Raw genomic sequence first — 12,695 nt, 5'->3', positions numbered from 1 at the left:
ATAAGCCACTGATGTGCAACTCCAAATGAGCAGATTTTTCTATCATGACACCTATAGTTTAAATTACAACTTAAGATCCTAATAGCAAGAAAAGGGTATCAGCTAAGCAACACATCTTTGTATTTTGCAGAAGCATAAGGTACAAAACTTAAAATGTATCCTCAAGAAGAACCTGACACCCTAATGCTAAGAGCCACAAGTTAGCAGCACCAACCTGAAAGCAAAATCACTGTTTTTCCTAAGTGTAATAGGAGGCCTTCCTTCCAGTTCTATATACTTCGTGGTCCACAGTAAGAGATAGAGGGTACAGTTTCCATACCTTATGAAAAGCAAGTATTTAAATCTATTAATCTATCAAGTAGTCCCATAGTTTACAGGTCTAGAAAATAATCATCCCTATTAAACTATCTCTTTCCATGATTTGCATGAGGATTTTTAGGTTATCTCCCTTGTTCACTTAAAGCAAGTTAGATTTTATTTTTTTAGACTCTGACAAGAGTCTTTCCCAAAAAAGTTCACTTACCATCCAGAAAAGGGTTCCAGTGGCAAATTCAGAATAATGCTCTATAGTAGACAGCACACTGAATATTAAGCAAACCAGCACCAAGAGAAATCTGTGAAAAGAAAATGGTGTTTAGTGACTCATGTTGAACTGTAAAATCTAGAACTAGTTTTAGCTCTCTCACTGAAATAACTTTCTTCACCATCAAGTGATTACCATTCAGTAACTTTTAAGAAATATGAAATAAAAATGAGAAAAAGGCTGAACACAGTTCAATCAATATATAAAACTCAGATTATAAAGCGTACTTTCCCACAGAAGCTTGTCATAGTGAATATTTCATGTTTCACTGATTGCTATATAACTTGTGTGCTGCAGCTGAAAGGTATCATAAATCACAATGTATTAATTAGAGAATTAGACATATGACTGGAGTGAGGAACAATAATTTCAATGAAAATGTTTAATTAAATGCATTCCACAAATTCAAAACATACATAAATACAGCATAAGCAGCTACTGCCACAGTATTTCTGGTATCACTATGCAGATCAAGAAAAAAAAAATCGGAAGTCTCAGGATATATACTCCTGCCCCCAAAAACAATTTTAAAAAGCAAAATTGAAAAATTCAGGAGAATTGGAAAACAAAATGTGCAAATTAATCCTAGTTGCTTAATGCTGGCAGAATACCCATTACTTTGAAGCATACAATGTCTTGGCCATCTTGCCACCATTGGTAACATGAATTGTTTAAACCACTGTTGAAAATAAAATATATATTAAAAACTCTGATGGCCAGACCAAAAAGACAATTTCTGATATATTTTGCATTACAGTTTTCACCATCTCTTAAGGTCATGCAGAAAACAAGAAAAAAAAAAAGAAAACTGACATTTCTTCCACTAACAGGCAGAAACATTCTTTCTTGTGTACCAGCTTGTCCAGCTGTCACTTCCTCTGATTCCATGCCAAGAGATCCAAACTCCTAAACTAGCAATTAAAACCTTAACATGCATGTGGTGAGACAGCTTTCCAATGAGAAACCCTTCTGAAGCAGATAAACACAAGTGACAAGGCCAGTTTAAGAACTTTAAAGCAAACAAGAGACTAGCAGCCCGAGTGGCTCTATTATTAAAATTGTGAGATTTCAGCAATCAGACATAAACACACTAACTACATTAAGTGTGCTTTTGGTGGCTTTTACATGAAAAATAAAGGAGGAAGAGATTATCAGAAAGGGTAAATATTAATCTGCAACCTAGAGACCAATGACAAGATGAATTTCTTAGGAGACTATTCAGGGACTTTCCCTGGTCAACATTTTTATCAGTATTCCAGAAGAGGAGATGAAATGCACCTCATCATGTCCACATATGACACCCAAACAGGGGTTCAGTCAAACCTGAGGGCAGAGCAACTGGTTAGAGGTGCCTGGACAGGCTAAGGAACCGGCCTACAGGATCTCATAAAACTGAACATGAAAAAATATCAAGGCCTGCACATGGTATGGGACAGGCCCAAACCCACATAGGATGAAGACTGTCCACATCTTGGGCTGCATCCCCTGCAGCCCTTCCAACATGGGAAGGGTAGTGATGGCTCCCTTTTTCTGGATTACACATGGGGTGGTGCATACAGATAGGGCCCAGACTACAGCAGAAACATGACAAGGAGTCTGGTGGAGAGCGAAAGTGGACACAGTGTCCTCCACTTGCCCAAAAGTCCTGTGCATCTTTCAGTCACCTCATCTATTCCCTACATCACTCTGCCCCTGGGGGCTGCCATTTTGTAAAACATCATATATCATTTGTCCATAGACTGCCCTGAGACTGGCTGATACAAGCAGCTGCCCCTTCTTGCCTGCACCAGAAAGGCATCAGAGTGGGATGCTCCTGTTTGTGATCTACCTGGATAAACACATTTGTTGTGTCATACCCTACCTGTTTTCATACTTCTCTGTGATTGGATAGTTGCCATTTTTTTTGAACAGTCATGCCCACATAATATCAGACATCTCTCTGCCTGGCTGCTCATTTCTTTCAGGCTAGGAAGTGCTCATATATATACGTATATATACACATTTTTGCATATACATAGGGTTTTAGGTATAGAAATAAATATACATAATATATAGAATTGTGGAGAGTGGTCCTTGGATGGCTACCAAACACACCCAGCCACTGTCTCACTCCCCTTCCACAACAGGGCAAGAGGAGAAAAAAAGATGAAAAGGCTCACTGGTCAAGATAAAGACAGGGAGACCACTTACCAATTACTGTCATGGGCAAAACAGATCCACCTTGGGGAAAATTACATTACGGCCGGCGAAAATAATATTTGGATAGTGAAAAACAAAGAAAACAAAACCATGCCTCACTCATCTTCCTTTCCCAGACTCAACTCCTTTTCTTCATTTCCAGCTCTTCTACCTCCCTCCCTCCCTCCCACATACGCCAAGGAGCACAGGGGAATGTGGAATGCAGGGTTGTGGTCAGTCCATAACACTTTGTCTCTGTCCCTCCTTCCTCCTCCTCACATTGCTGCCCTGCTCCATTGTGGCCCTTTCCTTGGGCTCCAGTTCTCGACCATAAACTTGGTCCAGCATGGGCTCTCCAGGGGCTGTGGTGGTGTTGTGCTTTATCACCAGCCAACAGCTGAGCACCATGTGCTGCTCACTCATCCATCTCCTGAGGAGGAGAATGGAGAGACAAAATCTCATGGGTTGGGATAAGGACAGTCTACTGGAACAACATAGGGAGTGAGACATAACAACAAGACTTAGAACATACACGTGATAATCCAAGGCATTTTACTCACCCAACATCCAACTGGATGCTCACCATACACTCAGAGCATCCCAGAGTCACAATGAGCCACCCCTCCCCTGCTACCCCCTTTTATGGAGGGTATGACTTCATATGATATGGAATACTCCCTTGGCCAGCCGGTCTGGCTCCTTGTGGAAATTCATTCCATCCTAGCTGAAACCAGGACAAGAGGAACCTCTGCTCTGGAAAATGAAGCACCTCCTGTCCCTCTTCCTGCTTTTCTCACCTTGGTCCTCACAGGGCTGTTACTAACACTTTTTTTCCCTTTCACCTCACGGTCTGCCTTCTGTGGTTGGCCTTTCCTAAATGTGTTTGCTTAGAGGTGTTCCTCTCATGGCTAAGGGGCTCAGCCATGCCCTGCAATGGGTCAGTTGGAGCTGGGTAGAGCCACCACTGCTGTCAGTGCCTGAGCACTGAAACCAATTACAAGAATATATATTATGGAACATAGAATAGAGAATATATATGTATAAATATGCATGTTACTCACAAATGCACTTTATATATACACACACATACAGACTATAGAGTGTATATATTTATATAACCAGTGTATATATTTGTATATACCCAGATGTCAGGGAGCTGTAGAGTGAGGCTCTTCTGTTGAAGTCAGACACTCAAGGGTGACAACAGCACAGGCAAAGCATGACCTAACTCACCAGGCTGTATATTTGCAATACCAAAGGAAGGCTGAGATGGTGAGAGCAACCAGTTCCATCAGCCTCTTGGTGAGTAGGGCACAGTATCCAGTAAAGAAGCCCAGGCAAGAACAGCAAGCTACACAGCTGTAACATTGGTCCAAGGTCTGTCCCAGAGACAGCAACCAGTGAAGATTGGAAACCAACCTACCTACACAGATTCAGGTTTAGCACTTGCAAAGAACTATTTGTGCATGGAAACACCCAGAAGACATGCTTGCCTCAGGCGGAAGGTAGACTGAACCTGTATTCTTTATGCAGCACATTCAAACTACAACTAGAACCAGGGCAAACAGGACAATGCTAATATCTATGGCCATGCAAGGGCCCTTGAGCTTTCCTTTTCCTCTTGTAGGAATGCTTCAGATTTTTAGACTGCTTTGGATCCCCAGGAACACTGAACCAAGGATAATGAACAGTGGAAACAATTCTCACTCACATAACTGGTATGCTTGGTCTGGTCACTCACATGCTGCAAGTCAAGCCTGTGTACATGCAAACACAGGCAAAGAGAGACAGCTGTTTCTCAGCTGCAACACAGATGACAGCTGACTTCGTTCAAGCCTAAAATTGAATTTGAAGGTATAGAAAACAACCTGCTTATATTCATATGGTTCTGGAAAGGCTCTGCCACTGTCATACACAAGTAGAGATTTGAGAAGATTTGGTCCACCATTAATAACTGAATTTCTTAAGCAGGGGTTAGGTCTCTGAATCAAGTTTTCTTCAGTAATTACCTAACCTGGTCCACACTATTAAGACTGAAACTTTAACATGGGTTATCAAAGCTCCTAATCAATTGACTGGTTGGGTTTTTTTAACAACAGCTCTGAACTGTGGGGTATTTCTTGTTCCTTTTGAGCTGAAGGCTAGGGGACAGTGTCTGTGAGCTGGCTATGTAGCTGCTCCATTTGATATCTGCTGTTGTGAGTTCTTGCACTTAAATGCTATAATCTGGTTAGTATGGAAGTATTTAAATGTTTTTTAAACAAATGTTTCCCTGTGCACTTCAAGAGGCCTAAAAGGCTTATTTGTAATGTAAATTAAAATCTGATTTTTCTGACTCACATTCAGAAAGCTGTTTCACCATTTTTTTGTGTTAACAAAGAAAAAATGCATGGCATCTTATTGATTTCTAGTTCTTCATTAATGTCAAATACCTGGAGATTCAGAAAAAGTAAGAGTGAAAGGGAAAAAAGGTCCAGATAACATATCTTAGTCGGGGTTGCCAGTGCTTTTAGCACAGGACAGATTTCTTAGCCACAGCCCCGTGATTTACCAGCAACACAGCTCATCACCCAATCCTGCTACTTCTTTCACTTCAACACACGCATGTTGCTGAGCGTATTATTCAGTAGATTTACTTCCAGCCCAAAATGCTTATCTCTCTGAAAACGGTGGTATGCTACAGGAGGCAGAGAGACCTGTCCAAGCCATAATGAAACTGATCTGTTGTTTTAATAAACCACTGACCAGAGGTAAGGCAGCCAGCAGAGGGGGCAAAAGTCCCACTTTCATCCCACAGGTACTAATACTACAGAGCTATTAAAAAAACCCACAACCCAGCAAAACCAGCAAAGCGGTGAGAACAAGAGACCATGAAACACAAGTCAGACCCTGTCAGATTGAAAAGAGCAAGTTGCTGGGGAGTTTACCACATAAGTGTATTGCCAGCATCCAATACTAGAAGAGTCTAGTCATGGGGTTATGCAAATCTTTAGATTTTCTTAGCACAGTAGAACTACTTTCTAGGTAAAGAAGATACAGATATAAAATTAAGGTACCCAGGGTTATAAGATTCTCCTTTTCTTATTACATTTAATATGAGAGGAATACATAAGTAAGCACATAAGGCACTGAGCACTCCGCTCTATTAGATGCTCTGCTCTATTAGGTAGTTTCTTCACCCAGACTATACCAACTGTACTTGTACTTAAGAATTTAGCATTTTAAAAAGTATTTAAAAATTCATAATCTGAAGAGCAGACACTGTCCTTTTTAATGAAAACAAACAGAAACCAAAATCAAAACCCAAACACCACAGGAGAGAAAAGCCCTTCAAATAAGAAAGGTTAGCAAAATTACCTAGTAATTTAGAGAAGCTTTTATAAAAATACTGTTTCTTTAGCTACCAGCTGATTAAGGCATTTCTAAAAGAGTTTATAACCCACAGCAAGATTCTATTTCCTTCCACATGTAAAACCTGACTGCAGCCTACCTCTTGAACTGACTTAGGGGACTTATAAACAGCACATCACCTGAATAGCTAAAGATCATTTTGCTTCCTGATATATTAGTGGAAAAAAGCACAAATCCCATGATCTGTCCCAGTTTTGCCAGCACTTAACAACTGCTCACATATGACTATTAATTCAAAATGAGAATATTTGTGGGAGTATGAGACAGAGAAATACGTTATAAATCACGGCTGACTTAAGATTCTGAAGAAATTAAGGGTGGGGTCCAACTAAAAAAGCAGGTGGGGACCATTTAGATCTCAGTCCATTCATTAAGATTACAAAAAAGGCAAATATTAAGAGATATGCCTTTGTAATCTGTTTAAGATGGTCTTATATACAATAATTTCTGTTCAGAACTATTATTTGATGCTTCTTACACCATTCTAAGCATGTAACATACACTTGGTCAAAGGACTGGTGTGCTATATTTTCCTCCATGTGAAGGGAGAGTAGTTCCACAAAATACAAAGGGAAAATGGAGGATTACAGGGGGAAGGCTGTTGGGCTTGTTCATCTTGAAGAAGAGGAGGCTCCACTGGGTGACCGAATAACTGCTTTCCACTACCTGAACAGTGCCTGTAAGAAAGCTGGGGAGGAACTGTTCACAAGGGCATGTAGCAATAGAACAAGCAGAAAGGGTTTTAAACCGGAAAAGGGGAGGATTTGGTTGGATACTAGAAAAACGTTCTTCAATATGAGGGTGGTAGATCACTGGAACAGGTTGCCCAGAGACACAGTAGAGGCCCCATCCCTGGAGATATTCAAGATCAGGTTTGATGAGGCTCTGAGCAACCTGATCTAGTGAAGATGTCCCTGCTTACTGCAGGGGGGTTGGGCTAGATGACCTCTAAAGGTCCCTTCCCACCTAACGCATTCTGTGATTCTAAGCTAATATGCAAAACTAGCCAAAGCAAAATAAAATTTCTGACTAAAGTGCCTCAAGTTGTCAATTGTGGCTTTGCTCATTTGATATTTTATTATGCTTCTGCTCTCTTCCTTTTGATGAAGATACTTTCCTGTTAGTGGCATGTTTTCTCATCTAATTTCCTTCCATGGGTTTTCCAGCTAACATGTCTGAGTTTTAGACAGGGAATTCTGCACACCACTTTAGATGCCAATCAGGAGACAACAGGAACCTGCTTTGCGGGTAACGCCTGCAGCTCACTTTAATTTCCATTATAACCACAAATGGTCATTGCTCCTAAAATTAAGATTATAATATTGTCACACTAACACATTTTTATGTCTTTTTTTATTGAGACTAAAAATGATAAAGATTTTAAAATCATTGGGAGGTTCTTTATCTGTTTTATTTCTGAGGTTTTAGACTTGGAAAAAATTGAAAGTTTAAAAAATACATAATTCAATTTAAACAACTCTCCTGTTAATATTTATTCTAGAAATCAGTACACTAAGAAAAATGTAAAACAGATTCAGATTTTTACCTTAACTATGAAGTTATGTATCCCAAAATAGAACCATTGAAAGCATTATTAGTTGTAAACAATTTGGATAATGAACAAAAACATGCTCATATATATCAAAATAAAGTTAAGCAAAGGCATCTTGAAAAGCAAATGGCACTTACTGCTTCCTGTACCCAAAGGTGAATTTTCTTGCTCATGAGAGCTTATATTTAAGTGCTGGCTATTTTTACATACCATAAAGAGAGTGAGTTACCTATTGACTTCCTGATGTGTTAAAAAAAAAATTAAGAGTTAAAATCTCTTTTGCCTGTATGTTGCATTGACTATCTTAGAAGCTGTAAAACATGCTGATTCCATTACAGCAGAATTTCCTCCTGTCTTCAGCTCTGCTCCATAACCTCCCATTTGAAAACATACACTACATATTGCCATTGTGCATATGAATCTACAGAGAACCTGAAACAATGGAAAGGATGTGTGAAGGCTTTGAGAGCATCAACGGGCTCTAATTGCCCCTGAGATCCATGATCATCAACCCAGTACATAGGTCTTCCTACTAATCCCTCATCATACCAAGTAGTCCCAAACAGAAGACAAAGACCTGTAACAATCTTCCTCCACAGTCTGTGTGCTGCCACAGCCTATGTTCTTCACGTGGACAGAAAAGACTGCTGAAGAGAGCGGGAAAGGCAAGTACCTAATTATCACTCCAATATGAAGGTAGATCTTCCCATTCTTTACCCCAAATGTTTAGACAGTGAACTTGAAACAGCTAAGTTTCTGGTATTACCAGCTACAGTCAGATGGTCTGAAAATGGCAAAAGTAACAGGAGCATTTTAAGGTAGATATAGAAACATATACAAAAACCAACATGATATGGTTCCAGGCAGTACTCTTACAGTATATAATTCCTCTTTCACCTAACACAGGTAGCTGTTGATGGGTGGATGCAACTTCCCTGTGAAGCTGGGTGGGACCTGTGTTAGGACAAAAGCGTTGAAGACATATAGCAGAAACCAAGGTCAAGTCCTGCCTGCCCCCCACAGGTAAATCCACTCCCACAGAAACAAACAAACCTTGTGCTCCTTTTTCCTCTAATACAGTGGAACGACATTTCCTTCTCCCTCTGATATCTTTAAGCCAGCAGTCAGCACATACTGCTTTCACATCCTAAAAAAGGTTACTATCTCTATCACTGAGCAATGCACCAGAATGCACGTTAATTTTGAGGAGTCTAACCTTAAAGATCTTAATTGCCAACTCATCTGCTGAATCCAGCAAGCTACAGCTCTGTTGCCTCTTAGACCATCAGGAAAACTTGTGAATTGCTCCTAATGATCTCCTCTGACCAATGACCTTCTTAAATGTACTGAAGAAAAAGACTTGGGTGAGCTCCATATTCCCTAAAAAGAGCAGGATGACAGTTGAATATGTGGTACCACATGTAAACCAAGGCTCACCACTAAAAACCACTGGTTGTCTTTAAGTCTCATTTCATGTTTCAGACAGAGAAACAAGCTGCTCCTCAAAACACAATAGCAAAGTCTACCAGTATTAACCTGCCAACAAGTGACTACCAAGTAATGCATCTCCCTAAACATTTCTGATTAGATTTCTGGGATACTTATAGGTAGGTTAAGTGGACAGGTGTGAGTTTTATATTATTGGCTTAGAGAGAAAGTACTTGAAGTTTGTCATGTGCCAATTTCCCCTTCCCCAGCAGCTGCTAGTTTGGCTTTCTCTTGTTCCTTGCTATCCATACTACCTCCTGCAGTGGGCAGTTCTCTGTGCTGCAAGGGAGTGAAAACAGGTTGTGATTGTTTATTTGCTTGCAAGTAGTTATTTACATCAACAGAGAACACTCACTTGCTGACAGCTATTCAGTGCCTAAAAGGAAAGAGCTGATAACGAGACACAAATAATTACCAGCTAGTAGAGTTGGTCAACTCTTTCCTACCCTAAAAGAACTGAGGTGCTGTTTTCCTGTATTTTGTGGTCCTCTGAGTCTTTTTCTGATTCCTGATAAGTTTAGATGTTGCTTCAGAAAACACTCTTTTCCTTTTTCTACCATATAGATGATAATAATAGAGTAGCATTTCCACTCAAAACACCTGGCTTTCTTTCCTTCAAGTTTTTACTTTTCTGGAGAAAAAAACGTAATCACCCCAGCCCCCCCCCCTTCCCCCCCCCAAAAAAAAAAGTTTTGTTTATCAGAAGAAAGATGATAATCTAAGAATTTTTCATTTGGGTTTGGATTCTCACTTAACACCAACAGAAGATGAAGGTGCTATCCTTTCCCAAAAGACGTCTTGCTAATTCAACCTCAATTTTAGTAATTCTTGATTTCTCCTAAATTTCTTAAGCCTTATGCATCCAACAAAATACAAATATTTTTCTACCAGTGTTTTTTTTAAAGCACTATCCTTAAATCATTTGTTAACAAATTTAAATAGGCTGTACTGGTCAGGTGATCAAACAGGGTTAAAGGCTACAAATGAATACCTCTCTGAGTCCTGATCTTCCTAAACATTGCTTCCTTTTAGAGAGTAGACAGCACAACTGGAAACATGTTTCTGTTGTTACTGTAGCCAGGGACAATTAATTGGCTAGAAGCATGCTCTACCCAAAGCCTACAAATGCTTAAAACTAGTAGGTTAACTACAGCTGAGAGCAAAATGATGTCAAATACTTTAGCAAGGGTGAACTCGTTCAAGGTCATGCTGTAACCATCTCATTTTCCATGGAAGACAAGCCTAATAAAAGCTCATACAGGATTCTTAATCATTCCTCCCTTTAAGTTTTGCACCAAATAATGCCATTTCTAGCAAAGACTCTCTGTGATTATGGTTTTTTTTTTCCCCATTTATCTACTGCAGATAAGCACACTTGAAGTGTTGATACACGAGATCCTTGTGGGAATGTTATCTCTTGAACAACAAAAAAGGGATGGGTGACAAGGAGACAAACTTATAAACTGGTACACAGAGATATGTTCCTTGGCAACCAAATACAAAATAGCAGCTTTGTGGCCTTTGGGCCCTGCCAAACTTAACTGACCGCAACGACAAAAAGTATTATAGAAAAGCTATTGAAACCTATGCACTGTGGTATTTAGATGCCTTGATCACGGGTCAGGGATGTTTTAAACACAACCAGACATATCATTTCCTCAAACCAAGTAGCTGTGACTTACTTCACAATACTTTACTGCCCTTCAGCTAGATAGTAGCAAATGGGATATGTAGATCTCCAGTTTAAATTATATCCAAACACTATTTTTTTTTAATTTCTTAGATGTCTAGTTGTTGTTATCCTATCAGCTGTGTTCCAGCAAGTTGTGAAACCAGAATGTTTTGCTCTACTAACACACTATGACAGAAGAAATCCAGTTGCTTCAGCTGGAGTTAAATTACAAGAAAAAGAAAATGGATTGCAGATAATATGTTCAAGTAAATCTATGTGTAACTGCACCCATTGGAGCTTCAGCTTTTTTCTTGTTGATAGACTACAGAATTTTACATTGGAGACCAACAGCTTTAAGACTGTTGTTAGGGAGAACAAACTAGTTTAGCCAGCAGAAAGTTCTTTGAGGGGCTCCAGATACATAGGGCTGCTTTCTATTTTAAGTGGTTATGCTGTGGCAGGAAAATTAAGGAGAGCACTTTCATTTTTTGGTGCTATTAAAGTGCCAGATATTCTCATTCCTGAGTGCACAAAGCACTTTTTTCTAAATGGGTTTATACTGTCTTACATTGAATAACCTTGTGTTTCTATAAAACATTCCTGCTAGTCTGAATAAAACCTCATTCCTGGTGCTTAAACATTTTTGTTATCCAAAGGAGTTTCTAAGTCATAAAGAGGTTTGTCCATGTGCCTTTTTAGGCAAGTTTTGATGTCCATCAGTTCTCTCTCAGATCTGTTTCCAGACTCTTGAGGCTTGATGTTTTGTCGAAAGGTCTTGTGCTTATGTATATGTGATCATACACAAATTAGAGTTGGTTGGAAATTTTGGTAAAGGAAATTTTTTTCTGTTGAAAATACCAATATGCTAAAATTAGAAAGTAGTCAGGGGATATGTTGGTTTTAACAGAACTGGAGAAGAAGATCAGACAGGTTTTAATGGAAGCTTGCCTAGGTTTGGATGCTACCAACAGTCAGCCTGCCTGGCAAGGAGTTTGGGCATCTCTGACTCTGGTTTTGTCTCAGAATAAAATATTTTCAGAGATTTGAAGCCTTCAACCAACGGAAAACTCCACCTATCAGATGGGTATACTGAAGATTCCTGTTTTCTTTTTTTTTCCCCGGGTACTTCTAGATTGCATCCAGAAATATCTGATAGCCGAATTGCATGTAATATGAATTCTCCATCTGGCTCCAATCAGAAGTAACTAGCTAACATTTCTACAACACCTAGAACCAAGCTTTCATTTTGATTCTGTATCACCAAGTCTTTCTAGAAGAGACTTAATTAGTTCTTTAAGCATTGACAGAAACAGCTCGTTGTCATAACTTCATGATCAGTGTTCATGATTCTGATACATTTATCATCAACCCTGACTGTGAAAGACAAAAAAAAAAAAAATCAGTAGGCTTCGGCATGTGACTTACAACCCATCTTTACAGAGACAGGAAATGACTACCACCATTTCCAGTGTAACACCAACCTCTTTTCCCCCTCCACTCTGCCCTGGTCAGGCCCCACCTGGAGTATTGTGTCCAGTTCTGGGCTCCCTGGTATAAAAAAGACAGGGATCTCCTGGAGAGAGTCCAGAGCTGGGCTACAAAGATGATTAAGGGCCTGGAGCATCTCCCCTACAAGGAAAAGCTGAATGAACTGGATCTGTTCAGCCTTGAGAAAAGATGACTGAGAGGGGATCTTATTAACATTTATAAATATCTCAAGTGTGGGACACAGGGGGAAATGAAAATGTGTGGAAATGGCCAGCCCCTTTTCAGTGGTCTGTGGGGACAGGACAAGGGGCAATGGCTGCAAG

General features: G+C 39.7%; 1 protein-coding gene across 1 annotated transcript in view; it reads right to left on the bottom strand.

Moving 5' to 3' along the window:
• Positions 1-12,695, bottom strand: part of LOC311189329 (potassium voltage-gated channel subfamily KQT member 1-like) — a gene marked incomplete at both ends in the record, with an annotated part of 484,473 nt that overhangs the window by 463,990 nt on the left and 7,788 nt on the right. Inside the window, one exon of the mRNA XM_084260993.1 lies at positions 524-614. Coding sequence (XP_084117119.1) covers positions 524-614 — 91 coding nt within the window. The remainder of the gene's footprint in view (positions 1-523; positions 615-12,695) is intronic.

This window comes from Gallinula chloropus (assembly GCF_964237585.1).
Source record: "Gallinula chloropus genome assembly, chromosome: 1".
Taxonomy (NCBI): Eukaryota; Metazoa; Chordata; class Aves; order Gruiformes; family Rallidae; genus Gallinula; species Gallinula chloropus.
The sequence above is the reverse complement of the archived record's forward strand: the minus strand, read 5'-3'. Positions and strand labels throughout refer to the sequence as shown.